The 22,895-nt window shown below is 37.2% G+C and overlaps 1 protein-coding gene across 6 annotated transcripts in view; it reads right to left on the reverse strand.

Moving 5' to 3' along the window:
• Nucleotides 1-9,031: 9,031 nt before the first annotated feature.
• The window catches only part of LOC115222900 (profilin-4-like), a 30,032-nt gene continuing 16,168 nt past the window's right edge, over nucleotides 9,032-22,895 (reverse strand). For all 6 annotated transcript variants that reach the window (XM_036498613.1, XM_036498608.1, XM_036498606.1 and 3 more), the window contains 3 exons: nucleotides 20,039-20,173; nucleotides 10,087-10,192; nucleotides 9,032-9,118 (listed from right to left, as the gene is read on the reverse strand). In XM_036498613.1, the coding sequence (XP_036354506.1) occupies nucleotides 9,090-9,118; nucleotides 10,087-10,192; nucleotides 20,039-20,173 (270 nt within the window). In that variant the 3' untranslated portion in view covers nucleotides 9,032-9,089. The remainder of the gene's footprint in view (nucleotides 9,119-10,086; nucleotides 10,193-20,038; nucleotides 20,174-22,895) is intronic.

A 22,895-nucleotide genomic window follows, 5' to 3' on the forward strand; every position in this document is an offset into this window, starting at 1 on the left:
AGGTTCAGCCAGGACATATCTGAGATGTAAACGAGGTATCAAGGCTAGTTCAATTCACACATGATGGGTGACTACTCCTGGTTCCTACAACAGAAGACCAGCACGTCGCATAAGTGCAAGAGCAAGTGTCTCAAACATTTCCGAGCTGAGTATATCAGAAATAAATGAGTATTCCTTTAACATAAATATACTATGTACCATTATACAGTTCTATATTCAAGAGATGAGGAATTATGTACATTATTTACATTTGACGGATATTTGTCCCCATCTTGTTTGTTGTTAACACAGTGTTTCAGCTGATATACCCTCCAGCCTTCATCAGGTGTCTTGGGGAAATTTCGAACCTGGGTTCTCATTCCTCAGGTATTTTTTTGATGATATTATAATTATAATTATTATTATTATTATTATTATTATTATTATTATTCAGGTCACAGACTGGAATCAAACTTGGAATCTTGGGGTTAGTAGCCCGCACTTTTAACCACTATACCGTATGCCCATGGGCATATGGTGTAGTGGTTAAGAGTTATTTTTTATTAAACCTTTTAAAAAATTTTAATTTTTTAAATGGCAGGAACTTAGTTGCCAACCTAATACAAACAAAATCAGAAATTCAGTTATAGAGAACAATTGATGGACACTTCTGTGGGATTTGAACTCAGAACATAAAGAGCTAAAACAAACACTGTAAGGCATTCTGTCCAATGCTTTAATAATTCTGCCAATCCACTATCTTTATTAATTCTGATATAGGCTCAAGGGCATAAATTTTGGGGAGGAGTCAGTCAATAAACCCCTGTAGTTGGCAAGTACTTTATTTCATCAACCCCAGATGGATGAAAAAGCAAAGTTAGCCAAGTCTTAAGCTGAACTCCAAATGTAAAGAATGAGAACAAATACTGTCAAGTGTTTTGTCTGACGCAATTATCTCTGTCAATTCACCACCATTAGTAGCGGTGGTGTAGGTAAATGGTAGTAAAAGTTGTAGTAGTAGTAGTAGTAGTAGTAGTAGTATCAGCAGCAGCAACAACGACAGCGGCAGGAGTGGCAACAGCAGTAGTAGCAACAGTAGCTGCAGAAGTATTAATTATTTCTTTATGTGTTACAAATGTCTAAGAGCAGCACATAATAAACTTTATAAAACTATCTGCAAATACAGTTAGCACAATACAATTTAATAGCTTGGAAGTAGATAATAGATATAGCAAATAAATATTACATTGGGGAAAACCTGTATGCAAATATATATATATATATATATGTGCATAAAGCTGATAGGTTTACATATGTATGTATTGATATATATATATATATACACGCACACACATGTACATACACACACATACATGCATACACACACACACATATGATAGCATGATTCTTTCTTTATATTATTGCTTATGTCCTGCCTATTCAATTAAAGTATACATGGCTGTGTTGATAGAGGAGTACTGGACAAATAGCTGAATGGTTGAGGAGTTTGTATTGTCAAAGGCACAACATATTGTCTACAGTCAATAATCTTCAATTTCCACAGCTGAGTCCATGTAACTGTAAATAGGTACTACTACATTTTTGTTGTTGATGTTATTGTTGTTTAACCCTTGGTGTGCCCTGATGAAGAAGACCATCATACAATCATATTTGCCTTTTTACAAAGATTAGTGTATCTAGAACTCCATTATCTTTACCTTTTATCTTTTTCTTGTTTCAGTCATAGGACTGTGGTCATACTGGGGCACTACCTTGAAGAGTTAAGTCAAACAAATCAACTACAGTGTTTCATCATCATCATCATCATCATCATTTAACGTCTGTTTTCCATGCTGGCATGGGTTGGCGTGTTTGACCCAAACTGGCAAGCTGGAGACCTGCACCAGGTTCCACTCTGATTTAGCTTGGTTTCTACAGCTGGATGCTCTTTCTGATGCCAACCACTTTACAGTGTACAATGGATGCTTTTAATGTGGCACTGATATAAGCACTTGTGCATGGCACTGGCACAAGTGCTTCTGATGAGGCATCAGCACAGGTCTCTTGCAGACCAATCCTCTTCACCAGGGAGGAATGGCCTTAACACTTCTGCTGTGGAGAGTGAATCTTCTTGATTACAGCTAAGCATCAGGTATCTCAGTCCTTTCCCATCTCATCTGAGAGGTTTTTAAATCTGATACTTATTTTATCATTCTCTTTTGTCAAATTTGCTAAGTTACAAGGATGTAAACAAACCAACACAAGTTGTCAAGCAGTGGTTGGGACAAACATAAACAAGCACTCATGCCCATATATCTTTAGTTGTCTATTTATATCAGTGGTTCTCAAATGGGGTCCATATAAGATTTTGTGAAAATTTATATGCAATGAATTGGCTATACATCTACAGCACACATATTTTATTTTTTGTACAATTCTAAATAATATTAAATTACAAAATGCATAATATGAGTTTTTAAGCATCAAATGGCTACGAGGGTCCACCTAAGTAAAATAGGAATGAAAGGAGTCCACAGGTAAAAAAATGGTTGGATAACCACTGATTTATATCAATGGTAACTTTCTCAATGCTCATCTACGAACGTGTACACATGTGTATATGAAAATTTATTTGAGTATTTTGGCTGATCATATACATCCTAAGGTTACAAACATTACTCCTGGATGATTGTAGAATCTTCCAGGATGATAATGTGCCAGTTCATACAGCTAATGCTATTAAAAATTGATTTGAAAAGCACTAAAGAAAAGTAAACCACTTGGACTGCTCCTCCTCTACCTCCAACATACACACAATCTCAATATAAGTGAACATTCATGGTGCATTTTGGAGCAGCATGTCAGGAGCTGCTTCTCTCTGCCATCGCTACTGAAAGAGCCTAAGGCAAGATTTACTTGAAGAATGGTTCAAAATTCCTCTAACAGTCTTTCAGAACATATACAAGTCAATTCCTTGATGTATTAAAGCTGCGATTGATACCAAAGTTGGACCAACCCTGTATTAAGTAATAAAACTTCATTTAACAAGGTGTTTGCATTATTTCGTCCAACTCCAATAAATGTGTTTGTACACATATCAAACATGAAGTTGTTGAAATAAACAAATCAAAGAACAATCCATAAGAACTTATTTGTTGTTTGTTTCCATTTAACCCCAGGTTAAATAGTGGCTTCCTCATTGGCTCACAAAAACTTGATTATTATAGATGGGGTTACAGAAACATGAAGAAACAATGTAGAATAAAACATCACTAATTCAATTGTGAGTAAGATGTAAGTTATGGTCAAAGTTATCACAAATAACGCCTACAGCGTAAGAATTTAAAAAAAAACTTAGATAAAAGGAATTTTCTGAAATGCATTAAAATATATTGCATGTGACAATTTATACAGACAAATATCTGACAATACTTATGTATTTCCTTTTATTATTTTTTATTTTTATTTATTTTTTTATTATCATTGAAGCCTAATAGAAAACAAAAATAACACTCCCAGTTTCAAGATATTTAGTTGAAAATCACTTCAGCATGAAACTTTAAAGCTCATACTATGTTACACTAATTGCTATGAACTCTATGACTTAGAAACTCTAAATAAAAAGATATTGTATGAGGGTGATATTTTACATTACAGCCATAAGCTTAAGAGAAAATAAGAATAAATAATACCAACTAAAACCATCAAGATGAATAAACACACACTACAACTATGATCTACATTAGATTTATAAAGAGACAAACAATAATGCCACAACTATTAAGTTAAACAATATACGTATATTAATTAATGTTTTCCAAGGTATTAAATATATCTCTCTATATATAAATGGCAAAATGTCTGTCTGTGTGTGTGTATCCTTTATACAAATCCACAAGTTTTCAGTTAGAGGGCTCACACTTTCTATGGTCATTCAAAACCGTCCAAGGGTGGTCATGCACATCTTTACATTTCCCCAGTCATCCCACAAAGCCATTAAAAAACCAATAGAAGTGACTTTTTTGTGAATTTTCTATACAAAACCTAATCAAAATGCCCGAAACTTGATACGCCAATTGAATGCCAGCTAGCTGTATGTGATTGGTCGGAGATTTGGACAGTAATCGCGTGTATGTGCGCACGCACACAGCTGTATATGCATGCACTAGCTAACTATATGAAACATAATTAACAAGGACTGGAGTGTTTACTTCAACATAGTAGTAACTCCAGCAGATTAGTCTTGAACAGTCAAGGAAAGGAGAAATCATCATCATTGTTTAACGCTCATTTTTCTATACTTGGTGGATCATGTAGAACCTGTTGAAGGAGATTTTCTATAGTCAGATGTCCTTCCTGTCACCAAGCCTTACCTATTTCCAAACAACGATTTTCTAAAGCAAGACATGTTTCTCATGGAAAACTGTGAATGAACAATCTCACTTGTATGACTTACAACTATTACATGATTTCTAGATAAGGGTGTACACACATGCACACAGATACATACAAACATACATACATACACACATACATGCATACATACATACACACATGCATGCACACATACATATATACATACATAACGATGGGCTTCTTTCAGTTTCCATCTACCAAATCCACTCACAAGGCTTTGATCAGCCTGGAGTTATTGCAGAAGGGGGCACTTGCTCAAGGTGTCACACAGTGGGACTGAACTCAAGACCAAGTGGTTAGGAAGCAAGCTTCTTTATCACACAACCATGACCACACATATATATTCTTTTATTGTGAATCCTTCTGAGTTTGTCATCATCATAATGTAAAGGATTACCTTATATTAGTGAGGCAGCAGCTTTGAAAGTAATGGTGGTATTTATATAAGTTGATTTAATCAAATTTTACAATAACCAATGACTTGCATGTTAGTAAAGGATATACTTCTGTTCGCCTCAGTTTGCTAAATTAACAGACAAGCTCCACATCCCACATCGTAAAGGTGTAATCAGCTGTAAAAAAAATATCCAACTGTGAAAAGAACAGTAAAACCTGTACACAGTCATTCGACCTGTTTGAAATAGTAGTTGAATCCTCCTTCAATTCACACCCAATTGTTGAAGGAAAGAACAAATGTGCTGGATAATGTAGTTCTGGATACATGACTACACCTGAAATAATGACAGAATAATCACAACTAGAATGTCTTGTTCATAGGTTTTTTTCATTCAGTGCTAACCCAAAGGCTACATAACAACAATAATTACATCACTGATGGAAATAATTCATTATTTATAACTAGTAAGCCATATGATCTGCTATAAACAGCAACCAAATATCCCTCAGATTATATTATACAGCCTTAAAAAGAACATAGAGAGAATGTTGATGAGAGACAATAATTGTATGTGTGTGTGTGTGCATATTATACACACATTAGTGGCACACCTTGAAAATGACTACTCAGCATTGCATTGGTGGATATATACTTTCTTTATTTGTGGATTTTTGTCACTACCTTAGGTTTCATGCATTTACAGTTCACAGTTTTCAAATGTTTCACTTTAAAAAAATTGTGGTGATTTGTCTCCATTTTGCATATAAATTCTTTTTTCTTTATATACCACCAAAAGATCAAAAGATAAAGCTCTGCCAACTGATGTGGTACTCTAATCCACTGTAGTTAAACAATGTTTAGAGGTTGAAATAAAACTGATTCACATAGGGTGAAAAGTAACAATATTCAATTACAATATCCATTAAAACAAGGTTTCAGTTGACACATATTGTAGAGGTAATGTTGTGCATGTGAATGTGCTTAAAAGTTAGTGGTGTATTTTATATTTTCATGAAAAATAAGTTTTTTTAATGTCACAGACATAAGAGAATGAGAAATGTTACCGAGATAAAGGAAAAGAAATTAACAGACGCAAGCAGTTGCATGGCAGAAAAGAGTAAAATGATGTCTTGTTCCACAGAAACGTTTCTTGTAATAAGACAGACTGAAACAAGAGTAGACAATGATTAATTTTATGGTTCCTTATTCTGATAGTTCTGTAAAGAAGAGATAAAGAGAGAGAGAGAGAGAGAAGAGCTTTGAATTTTGTTTAGCCAATGTGTAATTGAGATACTGCTCTCTCATATTTTCAATAAACTAGTGAAAAATAGGGAATAACTAAATTTTTTATTCAGTTGCATGAAAGTTATTACAGTAGTCATTGTTAATATTGCTGGAGAGCAAAGGTAGCAAAAATCAAATTATGATAACAAATATACTCAAAAGAAGGTGCGTGGCTCAGTGGTTAGAGCATCGAGCTTACGATCATGAAGCTGTGAGCTCGAATCCTGGACCAGGCTGCATGTTGTGTTCTTGAGCAAGACACTTTATTTCACGTTGCTCCAGTTCACTCAGCTGTAGAAATGAGTTACGACATCACAGTGCCAAGCTGTATTGGTCTTTGCCTTTCCCTTGGATAACACTGGTGGCTTGGAGAGGGGAGGCCGGTATGCATGGGCGACTGCTGGTCTTCCATAAACAACCTTGCCCAGGCTTGTGCCAGGGAGGGTAACTTTCTAGGTGCAATCCCATGGTCAGTCATGACCGAAGGGGGTCTCAGATACTCAAAAGAGTAAATATTAAAGATGGTCTGTCAGCCAAAGGATAACAGAGCATGTCAAGTATATATCCACAAGATGAAATTGGGTCTATATGATGTGTGCACAAAATATAGAGGGATCTGCATGATGTGGACACAGGGTGCAAGTGGGTCTGCATTAAGTGTGTACAGTACATAAGTGGCTCTGCATAGTGTATTTGTAGAAAATACATGGGCAATAAGTGTTTTAGTATACATATATTGAAGAATTTACATTCTTGGTTCTCAGATTTTCTTTGATAAAATTATATCTAGTTTGTAAAGTGAAAAACTTTGTTCTAGAGTTCAATATTATAAATTGCAGTTGTGAAAGGTAATGAAATGGTGACTGTGTTGAGTGCACAGTTGTTCATGGTCCTCTCTGCTAAGGTTGATAAGAGTTGTCTGAGAATTACTGCATCTGAGTTGGTACTTTATACCTGCTCTAATGTCTTCACAAGTGTATCTGCCATCCATCACTGCTATACAGGATTTGCCAAAGCTAGCCTGGTGTCCTCTCATTAGCAGGCCTGCTATCCATGGCTGCTTTACTTGTAGCAAATTCCAGACTTGGCACTGAGTTGTTGATCCAGAAAGCAACTGTTAAAACCTGTTAAAAATTTTCTCAATCAAATTCTCAGCCCAGTGATTTAGCAGAAAATACCTAAAATTGAGCTTATTTGTTCAAATGCTTATAGTGTATTTATTTGTGTCAGATTATCATGAAAATTAGTATTATTATAGAAAAGGATTGGTCGTGTTTAATGTAAATAATCATTTGTACTATATTTAATTTTGCATATTAATTCATCACATAATAAAACAGATACACTAAAAAATAAAACGTTTGTAATATATAAAGTACAAACATGGACATACAAAAATTACAAACAAAATAAAATATTTTTCGTGGATCTTTTTGTGTCTTTTACATAATGAAAATTACAAGTAAGCTTTCAATAACAACACACACAGATACGCACAAAAATTTCAATAAGACAAAAAAAAACTCTTGAGATTAAATGACAAAAAAATTCAGTAATGTATGTATTGATTTTAATAGTGAACGCTAGAGTTTTAATTACTGATAGATGAAAGAATCAAAGTTTTCTCCCTTTGATAAGAGAATAAGCAACTTACTTTAACCCTTTAGCATTCAGATTACTCTGTCAAATGTAATGCTTATTATGCATTCACATCATTTTAAATTAGTCATGCCTTATCTTGTAGCCTTGAGATTTTGATGATGCGGTTGTTTATTTGTAAAAAGACAATATCGGGGAGCTGTGAAAGGCCTGTTCTGACCAGTTTGAAGATAAAACAGACAGAATATTTGGGTCAGATATGACCAGTTTAAATACTAAAGGATTAAAAAACAGTTTTGATTTGGAACAGTTTCAGGTAGTATAGGTCTGAGAGATACATGTACCATTGGGCAGAATCATGTTGCACAGATGTTAAATGTTAAGCTGATGCTTGATTGATTTTCTGGTGTTGCTTCAGCCATCATAGTGATAGCAGTGAGTTGGAAGGGTAGCTTGAGAGATTTTGTTGCTGTTATCAGAAAATGGCTATTTGATCAAAAGTCAGGGTCACCAATATAGTGCAAATATATCTGAAAGAAAAATCTCCTACTTACCAGAAGTAAGTGATGCTGCCAGCCTAAGTGATATACCACTTCAATGTGGCTAAACAGCATATGTTTACTTCCAATTGGTCATAAAATACAGATCTGAATGAAATAGTAATTTGTGCACAAAAAAGAAATAATTTTCTATTATAATTTTCTTAGAAACAATGTTTGAGTAAACACTTGTTGCAGAGGTAATTTTGTGTATACAAATGTGTTGGGAAAGTCAGTTAAAAAGAAGTGTCAGGTCACATGTAGTGGGATGGGAAATGTTGCTGAGATAAAAGAAAAGAAATTAACATATGTGGTAGAATAGAGATAAGGCAAATTGATATCTCATTCAACTGAAACATGTCTCATATTAAGATTAGCTGAACAAAAACAGGCAATGACTAATTCAGCTAATTCCTTGCTTTGCTTGAACTGCTAAAGACTGAGATTAGCTTTTAGTTCTGTTTATACAACCAATGCACAACTAAAGAGATACTGTTCCCTCGTTTATCCAGTAAACAGAGAAAAACAGTAGAAAACGAAAAAATTCCACCTGGTTGCAACAGACAAGGGCAATGTAGTCATAGACATACAAGAAGACAGGATGCTATGGCTGGAATAAATTTGAGAATAGAACTAACTGCTCACTCAGGACTGATTGAAGACTGGAGCTAAACAAACATAAAAAACTGTCTTCAACAGTAAAAAGAAAAAAATTATACTACAGCAGAAATTAAAAAATACAACAAAATGATTTTGTTATTTAAAATTTGTTTTATAAAATCACATTTCTTTTTACAGGTTGAAATTTTACTTTTTAATACTTTTTAAAAGTTTTACTTTTTTTTTTCTTTTTTCTTATTTATCTCTTTAGAACTTCATTTATTCTTGAATTTCAGGTAATCAGCTACAGAATAAAATAAAACAAGATTTTTATATAATTAATGGCAAAAATGAAAAATACTTCAGTAAACAAATATACCAATTAGAATCATAGATGGCTTGATCCTTAAAGCGCTTAGATATCAGTTGAAGGGTGAGTGATTTTGTATTATGTTTAGTTACTATTGTACAGATTCTTGCAATCTGCAAGCATGAACCACAAGGAATTACTGTAATGGCCATGATTATTCTATAGTATTGGTGAGTATTTCATTAAATATGTAGCACTCACTTAATTCTTTTTAGGGATAGCTAGGAGACAAATACTATTCACTTGAGTTCAACAACCAAAGATACATAAAACTACATAAAACTAAAGCTTTCGGTATTGTCTAAATATTTCATACTGTGAATACATACCACTAATAATCATTCTAATCCATTATCTGAGTTTTAGTTGAAAAAGTGTCAGACTACCAACAGAAGAGTTGATGGTTCATATTCCATCAGTAGTGTAATGCTGTGTCAGTGGTCAAGGTACTTAACTCTAAATATTCCTATAGGAGCATTCTACAAATGTTCAGTTAAAATACAGCACTGAACTGAATTCAAATTTGACTTTGTGGAAGTCAAATTTGACAGATAAACTTTCATAGCAGTCCTGTTTTAATTCTTTCTGCTACAAAATTCTTTTTGCAGCATCAAGTCAACAAACAAACCCTTAGTGGCTTCCCTGACAAGCACTTGACACTGTGGTTAGTCCTAGGAAGTTGTCAGTATTTGGTATATAGGTATTTGGTATTAGACAATACTGGGGTTTCTGCATCTATGTAAGTTACAAACAAAACCTTCAACATACTAGCATCCTAATCAGATGGAGAATCAATAAGCTTTCCCACAGAATTTCCAGTGACATCAGTGGATAAAAAATAAAATAAAAATAAAAACATTAAAAGGATTTCAATTGTAAGCAAAAAAATTTATTCTACTCACCTAACCTTTCAACAGCTTCAACACATACACTAGGATACATGCCTTCAATATAAGTAGCTACAACAATGAATGTGTTAGTTTTTACCAAGACAATCCCTCTTTTATCCTGGAATAGATACATTGTTTTGGTTGAGACTGTTGCATTTCTTACATACAGACTCATCTTTATATTTAGACAGACAAAAAATAAATAGAAAAAGAACTGTTTTTTGTTATATGTGATTACATTGTTATGAACTAAATACTAAAAGAGAATTAACAGAGACTGTTATCAAGACTATATATAGCACAATTCAATCCAAAGATTGAGATTTCAGTGGCATGAGGATGCTACCAGTAATAATAGTTACTAGCATAGGCACAAGGCCTAAAATTTGCATTAGAGGAGTTAGCTGACAACATCAGCACCAATATTTTATTGACCCTGAAAGAATAATAACAGGCAAAGTTGAATTTGGCAGGATTTGAACTCAGAATGTAAGGAGCCAGAACAAACAATACAAGATATTCTGTCTAATGCTCTAATTATTTTGCATGTCCACCACCCCTCTATTTGTAATAATGATTTCGCACATTATTACAAAGCTTCACATTTTAGGAAAGCGAGCATAGCTTGTTAAATCAACCCCAAAATGAAGAGCAAAGTCAACTTAAGTAAAATTAGAACTAAAAATACAGAGGGGTAAAGTTAAATACTGTGTGGTACTTTATCCTGGTTACATTGCACATGGTTAGTTGTAAGCACCCAGCACACACTATAAAGTGGTTGGCATTAGGGAGGACATCCAGTCATAGAAACCAAACCAAATCAGACTGGAGTCTGGTGCAGCCCCTCAGCTTGCCAGCTCTGGTCAAACCGTGCAACCCATGCCAGCATGGAAAACGGACATTGAAAGAAGATGATGATGACGATGACGACGACGACAATAATGATGATGATGAAGCACTGGGGTTGATCTGTTTGACTGAACGCTTCATGGTAGTGCTCCAGTATGGCCACAGTCCAAAGACTGAAGTAAGTAAAAGATAAAAGGTAAAAATAATGGAGTTCTAGATAACACAATCCTTGTTAAAGGACAAAAACAATTGTATGATGGTCTTCTTCATCAAGGCAGACCAAAGGTAAAACAACAATAACATCAACAGAAAAGAACCCAGCACACACTGTAAAGTGGTTGGTGTTAGGAAGGACATCCAGCCATAGAAACCAAGCGAAATTGAATGGAACCTGATGTAGCTCTCTGTGTTGCCAACTCTGGTCAAACCATCCAACCCATACCAGTATGAAAAGCAGACGTTAAAGGATGATGATGATGAATATAGTTTTGCTAAGTAATTTGAAGGAGTGAAATACAAGCAGTGTCCTTCATTTCAAGTCTTCTATGAAAACATGTCTGGCTAGGAGGAAATATTACCTTGTTTGGAAACAAGTAAGGGTTATTGACAGGAAGAGTGTACAGCCATAGGAAATCTACTTCACTGAATTCTGTCTGACCCATGCAAGCATAGAAAAGTGGACATTAAAACGACAGTGGTGGTGATGGCAATGGTGACAGTAATGATGATGTTGATGATAATGATTTAAAATTTGGTAGGAAAGAGAAATGTTATAAATGTTGTAGAAACATCTTTGAGATTAAATACAAATGTTTGTATCATTCTTTCAGGGAAAATGGAATGGTCTTGATGGTCTGTCTTCTCTTGAGTGGTGGGGATTGTCAACAAAATAAGTAGGTACTTGGTTCTTTATAATCGACTATACCTGCTCTCCTTCTGTTGTGTTACTTAGTAATTGTTGTATAGTGAAACTGTACATCCCTCCTAATAAAAAGTGGTAGTAGCCAACCATTATAAATAGACCAGTAGCTGATTGACAGAATATGGTCAAGAAGGTCGGGAGTACATGTAGACTGTGTGGATAATTGTGTCTGTGCTGATATAGTAATTATACTGCAATACTGGGTGGACATTATATTGATTCAACCTTTTGAGGGTAATAACACTATATGATTCAGGGCCGTACAGTGCCAGATAGAAACATCCTATCAACGACTTCAGAATATAACAATATCTATCAGAGTGACAACCATCATCAAAAGACAGATACAAAAGTGGCAAAAGGCCACTTTACAATAGTGGCGATGAGGAAAAACAAACTTACGTGGAATAAAAAAAAACATTCACACAGAGAGTTTAAATTAATTCACATGGAAAATTAAATACCTCAACAAAAAAGAAGCAAAATCTTATGCAAATTTACAAAAATCATAAAATATGGAAGACTTGTCAGCTGGGATAGTTGAGCTGCAAAAGCAGCAACAACAACAGTGGAGTCGCAATGGCCCAATGGTCGGAGGATTGCGGTTTCGATTCCCAGACCGGGCGTTGTGTGTGTTTATTGAGTGAAAACACCTAAAGCTCCACGAGGCTCTGGCAGGGGGGGGGGGGTACCCCTGTTGTACTCTTTCACTCCAACTTTCTCTCACTCTTCTTCCTGCTTCTTGTCCCCGACTTCCTACGCAACCGCTGAGTCTGGATGGGCATTCGTCCATCCATCGATGCTCTCAGTGTCGAGGTTTGACCTGCTTTCTCTTCTGCGGGTTTTACGAATAGCAAAGGACCATGTTTCGGACTTCTCCCATCTTGCGAGCTCTGGGATGAAGACCGTTCGCTCAACAGCAACAGCAACAATTCAAGGAACAATGAGAATAACAAGAAGAATTGCAGCAGCAAATGTTACAACTAATGAAGTGATGACCGAACTCGAGAATACATTTTCACCTGACCATGTAGAAAATTCCATAAGCAAATTCAAATATGACCCTGAAGAAGGAGTAACCTTGAAGGCTTACTTTTGAAGATTACAATAAATTTTTGAAAAAGAATGTCAAGATTGGATAGACAAAATGAAAACGCGTCTAATGTTAAGAAAACTCTGACAGCAGAGCATGAGGAGTATAACTTCACATTGCCAAAAAAAGCATCCAACATAAATTTCAACGATACAGTCAACATTTTGTGCAAACTGTTTAGTGAAACGAGCTCACTGTTTAATACTAGATGGAAATGTTTAAACATAGAAAAGAGCAGAGATGAAGATTTCACTACTTACACAGGCTAAGTCAATAAAGAATGTGAAAGATTCTTTTAAGTGTTACAAAAAAAAATTGATAGTTTGTCAGCAGGAAAAGTTGTGACTACAATAAACAGAAAATTCGTGAACAGGAGAATTGAAAATACTAGAGTCAGAATGCAACTAGACATGGGAAGTGACATTACAAACATAGATGAGAAAATATGGGAACAAATGGGTAAACCAAAATTATATAGTTCAAACAAAATAGCACATAGTATTGCAGGAAGAAAATTATATTTCACGGGCGAACATGTTTGTAATATAATGTTCAAAGGTGGAACAAAAAAGGGAATGCTTATGTGTTGAAAAAAATCCATGAATTTATTTGGCACTGAATGTATGGAGAAATCTAATATATAGGATACACCCATAAGCGCTTTGTGCAATAGTGTAAATGGAGCAGTCAAATGATTGAACGAAGTCGATGAACTGAAACAAAAAAAAAGTGATGTGGAACATTATGCAGGAACTACCAGTAACTTTGGAAGAAATGAAAAGAAATGCGAGAAATTACAAATTTATTAATGAAACAAAAAAATTGTGGTCAACTAAAGGAAATAAAAAAAAGGTCTGATGCAAAGAACCACCAAAATGTGAATGTGTACTTTATATATGATGGTGTACTAATGTACACTCAGAAGGAGGTCATACCACAGACATTACAGAAGAGAATGCTAAAAGAGTTTCATGTACAACACCCAGACCTCTGTAGAATGAAAGCACTGATGTGAAGTTTCATATACTGGCCAAGCTTGGACAAGGAAGTTGAAATCTGGTAGAAGGCTGAAGAGGATGTGTGCTGGCAGCAAAACTATCTACTACAAAATGTGAACCTTGGCCAGAAGTGAAAATACCATGGTCCCGATTGCATATTGATTTTGCATTCCTGATAAATTGTTATTATTACATAATAGTAGTGAACAGCTACACAAAATGGCTTGAGGTCACAAGGTGTAAACAACCAACCTCATATATGGTAATAAACTTCTTACACGAGCTGTTCATAAGATTTGGTGTACTGGATAAAATTGTCTCTGATAATGGAACACAGTTTGTATCCTGTGAGTTTAAAAGATTCTGTGAAAGGCTCAAATTAGAACATGAAACTATAGCACCGTATCACTCTAGATCAAATGGAAGGGCCGAACAGTTCGTGGACACTTTTAAGAGAGCTTTAAAGAAAACTAATAAGGAAGCCATGGATGAGGTCACAATCCAACAATTCTTAAGGGTATACAGGGTAACTCTGAACCCAGAAGCACCAGAAGGAAGTCCACCAGCAGAATTAATGTTTGCCAGAAAGGTGGAGTTGGTATTCAATAAAATATTACCAGTGAAGAAAAAAATATGTGCTAGTACAGACATGCCCAAATTCCTTAGAATTGGTGTAAGAATGTACAAAAATGGCAAGCAATACTGGAAAGAAGAAATTGGAAGAATGATGTATATCGTAAGAAGCAGAAATGGAATGGAAAGGAAACATAGAAATCAGTTTAACGAAAGATTCATAGAAAAGGAACCAACATGAATAGAAATGCTAATGGATGACACTTTTCAGGTCCCAACACCGTTACAAGAAGCTGAAACCACATGCACAAGGAAAAGGAAGAACACAGAATTCTTAAAAGTAGACCCTAAGAAGAAAAGATATTGAGTGTATATATATATAAGGTAAGATGAATAAAAGAATTTGATTGCTAAATAAAATAATTAAAAGGGGAGATGTTTAGTGAAACTGTACATCCCTCCCGATTAAAAGTGGTAGGAACCAACCATTATTAATAGACCAGTAGCTAGTCGAAAGAAGAAGGTCAAGAAGGTCGGGAGTACGTGTAGACATGTGTTGATAGTTGTGTCTCTGCCGATATAGTAATTATATTGTGATACTGAGTGGACATTATATCGATCCAACCTTTTGAAGATAATAACACTGTATGACTGAGGGTCGTAGAGTGCCAGTTAGAAATATTCTATCGATGACTTCGAAATATAACAATATCTGTCAGTGACAACCATCATCAAAAGACAGATACAAAAGTGGCAAAAGACCACTTTACAACAGTAATAAAGCAAGAAATCAATATCATATTTATCTTCTGAATGCATAATGAAAATAAATTAGTTTACTTCTCATAATCTATCTATAGCAATTAGATACATTGATATGAGAGAAAGAGAATTCAGGCTTTTCTCAAAAGTATTAGTAATGGGATAAGTATAGAGTATAAATAGAACTAGGAAACAAGAAAAAGTCAGTTTCAGTTGGCTAGGAGCTCATGTTAGACATAAGATAGATTGCCTCTCAATATAAAGTTTACTGATGACAAAATTTAATCACTGCATTTTAAATTCATATAAAATCAAAGAAATCAACTTTCAAGCTTAACCTTTTAGCATTAGAACTGGCCATATCTGATCCAAATATTTTACTTGTTTTATGTTTAAACTGACCACTCATGGAGTGGTTGGCGTTAGGAAGGGCATCCAGCCGTAGAAATATTGCCAGATCAAACTGGGCCTGGTGCAGCCTTCTGGCTTCCCAGACCCTAGTTGAACCGTCCAACCCATGCTAGCATGGAAAGCGGACGCTAAACGATGATGATGACGACCAGATCCACCCTCTTGTGCTGATTCTACACTTTCACTCTGAACATGAACAATCATTCATCGAAATCACAACACAAATAGATAATGTATGATTAATTCAAAATAATTTGAATAAATAAGCATTACATTTGACTGAGTAATCTGAATCCTAAAGGGTTAAATGTATGGTTTCTTATAAATCCTTTTAATGCAAGTTTATATTCAAACTTATATAAAAAGTTCAAACAGCCAATAAGTATTTTATTATAATGTAAGCTACAGAGGTGAAGTGGGACTTTTAACCATTTCAGCCTCACTCTAGACATAAAAAGACCACTGCAAATATTGTGATGGCTGACCAAATAATTGGGATAGCAGCCTATAGGCAAATTAAATTAATGATTCATGGAGGCAATGTGACCAATGCTGGTGGCATGTAAAAAGCACCTGTTGAGTGTTGGCCCTCAAAGAGGCAATGCGGCCAATGTCAGTGTTGCACCGGTGGCACGTAAAAAGCACTGTTCAAGTGTTGGGCCTCATGGAGGTTATGACAAATGACCAAGACCTCTGGCAATATGCCATGCTTCAGAAGAAAACTCATCAAGCCAAGTGGATGCTGATGGCACGTAAAAAACACTTTTCGAGTGTTGGGCCTCCACAGAGGCATCTGGCACCTGTGCTGGTGGCACATAAAAAGCACCTGTCGAGTGTTGGGCCCCACAGAGGCAATGTGGCCAATGCCAGTGTTGTATAACTGGCACCTGTGCCAGTGACACTTAGAAAGCATCTTTCAAGAGTTGGGCCTCACAGAGGCAATGACAAATGACCGAGACCTTTGGCAATAAGTCATGCTTGAAAAGAAAATCCATTAAGCCAAGTGAAATTGTAGTCATGGTGGATACAGGTGTCACACAACTGGCACCCATGCCAATGACTCAAAGAAGCACCCATTACACTCTTGGAGTGGTTGGCATTAGGAAGGGCATCCAGCTGTAAAAACCATGCCAAATCAGACTGGAGTCTGGTGCAGCCCCTCAGCTTACCAATCCTGGTCAAACTGTCCAACACATGCCAGCATGGACAAAGGATGTTAAAAGATGATGATGACGACGACGATGATGATGATGTACTACTACTGACATTGTATTGTGTCACTAACACTTATATTTCAAAGACTTTAGAATATCCATATTACAATATTTGAGAAATAGATGCAGGCATGGCTGTTGGTGCAAGTGTGGTTGTAGGAACAGTTAAAGTAAAGGTGTGGCTGTGTGATTGAGAGACTTGCTTCCCACCGATGTGGTCTTGGATTCAATCCTACAACATGGCACCTTGGGCTAGTATCTTCTACTGTATCCCCAGGCTGACCAAAGCCTTGTGAGTAGAGCTGGTAGGCAGAAACTGAAAGAAGCTCATTGTCTGTATGTGTGTATGCATTGTTGTATGTGTGTGAATGTGTGTGTGGTATGTGCATGTATGCATGTGTGTGTGAGAGAGACAGAGAGAGTTGTGTGAGTGTGTGCATATGTATGTGTGTGTTGTGTGTGTGTGTGTGTGTGTGAGAGAGAGAGAGAGAGAGACAGACAGACAGACAGAGAGAAAGAGAGAATGTGTGTGTGTACCATTGTCTTGACATCAACGATGGTTATAAATAAGCATCACTGTCTTACAAGTGGTGTTTTTTCGCTTCCAGTCTTCTGTGAAAAACATATTCAAACATGGGAAAATGGAGTCATTCGTTTTCAAGCTTGGAAACAAGTATGGGTGGACATCAGGAAAGGCATTTAGCCATAGTAAATGTGCCTAAACAAATTCTGTCTGACCTATGCAAGCATTGAAACGTGGATGTTAAATGATGGTGATGATGAACGATGATGCTTCATAAGATTTCAAGTATTCCCAAGAAGCATGATAACACACCAAAAAACAACCCCGGCATATGTTCCCTTAAATCACAACAAAAATGCTAAGTCTTATGTGATGTTTCAATGATGATATATATATATTTTTTTTATTCTTTTACTTGTTTCAGCTATTTGACTGCATCCACGCTGGAGCACCACCCTAAAAGATTTTAGTCAAACAAATCGACCCCAGAACTTATTTTTTGAGCCTAGTACTTATTCTACTGGTCCATTTTGCCGAACTGCTAAGTTATGGGAATGTAAACACACCAGCATTAGTTGTCATGTGGTGATGGGAAGACAAACACAGACACAAAGACACACATATATCATGCTTGAGAAGAAGACCCATCAAGCCAAGTAAAATTGCAATCGTAGCAGATACTGGCACATAAAAGCTCCCATTACACTCTCAAAGTGGTTGGTATTAGGAAAGGCATCCAGCCATAGAAACCATGCCAAATCAGACTGGGGTCTGGTGCAGCCTTCCAGCTTACCAGCCCTGGTCAAACTTTCCAATCCATGCCAGCATGGACAATAGGCACTAAGTGATGATGATGATGATATATACAAGCTTCTTTCAGTTTCTGCCAACCCAATCCACTCATGAAGCTATAATAGAAGACACTTGTTCAAGGTGCCACACAGTGCAAATGAACCTGGAACCATGTGGTTGGGAAGCAAGCTTCTTCTCACACAGTTATGCTTGTGCCTACATATATTAGGTCATCCCATAAATAATGCAGTTTTTTTATACCTATTTTATTTTTCAAAATTTAGATAAAGTTCATTTATAATCTAAAATATATTATCCTTCATTTTCTACAATGTTCTTCTACCTATCCAGTAAACTTGCAAGGCCCCACTTCCAAAATTCACTTGTCTGTGACAAAAAATACTCATTTAGTACTGTTCTGACCATGTCTACAGTATTCATATTTTTCCATCCAAATAGTTTTGAAGACTGCTGAATAAATGATAATCAGATCGGACAATGCCTGGTGAATATGGTAGGTGGGGCATCGTTTCCCATTCAAACTGCTTCAGCCTTTGGGATGTCATCTTCGCTGTATGTGGCTGAGTATTATAATGATGGAAGAACACCTTTCATCTTGAAACTGAAGATGGTCGCTTTTCTTCTAGCGCTGACTTAAGCTGCTTGCAGTAGATCTCCTTTGTTATCATTTGGTTCAAGTTTAAAAGTTCAAAGTGGACTAACCCTTTCATATCCCACCAAACAGATAACAACACCTTATGTGGGTGAAGACCTTCTTTAGCCTAGGGTGCCGGTGTTTCTCCTTTCCCTGTCCACTGTCTTCGGTGCTTGACATTTTTATAGACAACCCAGTTCTCCTCACCAGTCACTATTCGGTCCAAAAATGGTTCGTTTGTGAGATGTGATAGCAAAGAAGAGTACACATTCACTCTCTGTGTGCAATTAGACTTACAGAGTTTGTGAGGAACTCATTGACCCAATTTGCTGTTTTTCCAATGGCATGCAGGTGTTGATGAATGGTTGAATGACCAAATCCAAGCTTCTCTGCTAATTCCTCAACAGTTATAGAGATTTTATTCCACCAGGGTTTGCAGGATGTCATCATTGAGCTCTACAGATCTTCCAGGATGAGACTCCTCTTCTAGGCTGTAGTTTCCAGCTCAAAATTTCTGGAACCACCATTGACACTGGCTTGTACTTATTGTCTGATCCCCATAAACTGCATTGATATTCTTTGCACTTTCCATTTCATTGTTGCCTTTATTGAACTCATAAAGCAAAATATGCCAAGTATGCTCCTTTGTCACTTCCATTATAGCTTTGAAAGAAGAACTATTAAAGTTGAACTGCACCCTTCAAAACTTGCACTATGAATAAGCAAGTTGATGTAGGTAGTTTACCCCTTCCCCTCCAACTTTTAGTTCATATAATTACAAAAACCACATTATTTATGAGATGACCTAATATATATATATATATATATATATCTTTTATCTTCTTCAGGAATTATACTGCAGCCATGCTGGGGCACCATATTGAAGAATTTTAGCCAAATAAATCAACACCAGTACTTTTCTTTTAAACCTTATAAAGAGACTTATTGCATCAGTCTCTTTTTGCCGGACTGCTAAGTTACAGTGACACAAATAAACCAACACCAGTTGTCAAGCGGTGGTAGGGGACAAACACAGGCACAAAGACACACCCATATAAATATATATGATTGGCTTCTTTCAGTTTCCATCTACCAAAACCACTCACAAGGTTTTGTAACAAGTATATAATAATCTCTGCATTCTTTTCTAAAACGATAAAGAAACTTCTCACCAATTTTGCATAAACTACATCCGGTTCTGCTCGGACTACAGTATACAGCATTTTATTGTATTCCAGTCCCCTTTCTCTGATCAGCATTGAGTTTTTGAAAGCAAATTGAAAATTTGCAAGTGCTTCATAATCCAACTGCAAGGAAAAAGATGAAATAAAACAAAGGTTTCTATATCAGTTAAACTAAAACAATATTATTGAGATGTAATCTAATTTCAAGGAGATTAAATTATATATAAATATTATAAAAAGTAAAAAGAATGTAATAATGCCAGTTTCAGCATCATCAAAACAGCCATCTAAATCTCCCTTGTATCTTTGTATTTACACTAAAACACATTGACTGTTATTAGATGTTCCATAAAGGTGGCAAGCTGGCATCCTAGACAATCTGCTTAGCAGCGTTTCTTCTGGCACCAGGTTTGGAGTTCAAATTCTGCTCAGGTTACTTTGCCTTTCATCCATCCAAGTTGATAAAAATAATTATAAGTCAAGCATTAGAGTTGATGTTAATCAACTAACTCCCACCACATCCAAAATTTCAAGCCTTGTGCCTTTGGTAGAAAGAATTATTATATGTCATATAATGAGTAATGAGCAGAAGGCCAAGACTAAAGAGTGCATATTTATATAATGTGTTGCAAGTAAATTAATGTAGCAGAAATAATCTACCCCCAGTCTTTTGATGACAGTGAGAAACTACAAATACCATTTATTAGTATTCATTCATTTTTGAGAGGATGAGTGGCCTAGTGGTTCGGGTGCTGCAGTAATAATATGTAGTGATGCTACTGTGTAGGGTTCAGCGCGCACCGGAAGTCTTCTCCATGCGCATGTGCGGGAAACGTTCCCTTAGGCCCGCCAAGCTCAAATCCTCCTCTCTGGCAAGTCAGCCAACGCGATCGGACGTACATTTCGCAGGCTCTGATAACCTCACCGACCTAGCCGCCAACGACCATCGAACCTCTTCAACAAAACGAACAAGAAGCTGTACATCAGAGGCTGTCCTTCTCCCATCAGACACACGTACGCCATCGCAATAAATAAACGAACTGCTGTCTTTTACCTACAACCTGACTTCGTCTGTATTGTCTTACAAAAATTGTATGTGACTGGATCGGATCGACACCCTTTCAGTGAATCGATAACCCATCCTGTTACAATTGGTGACCCCAAGTTGAAAAAAAAAAAAGAACAGAAGACGCAGCGAACAGGTTTTTGCCAGATAGAGCACTGAACATTCATTTTTTCATTTTTTCTCTTCTTTCAGAACGGCGAGGTGGGTACAAACAAAAGCTTATTCATTGCACGCACTCAGTACACTGAAAAAAAAAAAAAAGAAAACACACACACATCATTATTTTTTTCTTTCCTTTTCTGTACTTTGTTTTCCTTTGTGCACACACACACTTGTTTTACTACCCACGAGGTACACACACCAGTACACAAAACACCATTGATTTGCTTTGTCGGTTCCACGTGTTCTCTCTCCATTTCTCGATCATACCTTCTGCCCCTTTCTGACAGACGATCCTTCCGACAAAAGCATGGCTTCAGGTTTGCCTTCATTCACGGGGGATGCGGGGCTGTGGCTTGCCCAGGTGGAATCCCATTTTGCCGCGCATACCATTCCTCCACAACAGCAGTTACATCTGCTGTACTCAAGTTTGCTCTCCCGGCTCGCCACATCGGTCAGGGATCTCATTATGAGTCCCCACCCTGACGCCACATATGCGTCAGTAAAGGCAGAAATCCTCCGCCGCAACACGCGGTCGGAGGAAAGTCAGTTCAATGAGCTGATGGCCGACGAGCAGTTGGGGGACAGAACTCCATCCCAGTTCCTGTGCCATCTAAGGGAGCTCAGCGGCAACGCAGCGGACGCGCCGCTCTTATGAAAAATATTTTTTTCCAGGCTGCCTGCCCACGTGCAGACAATGTTGGCCACGGCACTGGAGTCTGTGTCTGTGGACCAGATCGCCACGATGGCCGACAAAGTGTTAGAGTTTTCGCGCCCATCTCCCTCGCGGGGCCTGTACGCATGTACAGAGACCCCTCCGACACCTCCGACGAACGATAAACTAGCCGAGAAGATCGATGCGCTTACGCAGAGAATCGATGATCTGTGCCATGCGATCGGGCGCCAACCTCGCAGTCGAGTCGCAGTAGCTCTATTTCCCGCAGTCGGAGTAACTCTGTTTCTCGTTCTGGCTGGTGCTGGTACCATTCAAAGTATGCCAAAAAGGCAGATCGGTGTACCCAGCCGTGCACTTTCCAGCCCTCAGAAAACTAAATCCGGAGGAGGTGAGCACGTCACCTTCTTCCATCTCATTTCCCAAAAATCGTGCATTCTTTGTAAAAGATCTGGTGTCGAAGAAATTCTTCATGGTGGACACCAGCTCATGTTGCAGCATCTGGCCTCTTCGTCTGGCTGCAGACAAGCCCAAGCGCTCTTCAATTGTCTTGCATGCTATTGACTCGTCTCCCATAACCACTTACGGTCAGATTTCGCTGCGCCTCGACATCAACCTTCGTCGAGATTTTCAATGGGTTTTCGTCATCGCTGACATCCCGCATCCTATTCTCGGCACTGATTTCCTGGATAGGTTTAAGCTATTGGTGGATGTCAGGCGTCGGATGCTTCTTGATAGCACGACGTCGCTCTCTACACCGACTGGGAGTTCCACCACTGCGGTCCTTAGCCCGACATTCTTTGTTGCCACCTCTGGAGACCCTTTTCACTCTCTTTTGGTTTCATTTCCGGAGCTAGTGGACATTGCCTTTAAACCGGAAAAGCATACCCACTCAACCCTCCATTTTATCACCACCACTGGGCCGCCTGTATTTTCGCGCCTACGGC

This window comes from Octopus sinensis, linkage group LG2, assembly GCF_006345805.1.
Source record: "Octopus sinensis linkage group LG2, ASM634580v1, whole genome shotgun sequence".
NCBI classification, from domain to species: domain Eukaryota; kingdom Metazoa; phylum Mollusca; class Cephalopoda; order Octopoda; family Octopodidae; genus Octopus; species Octopus sinensis.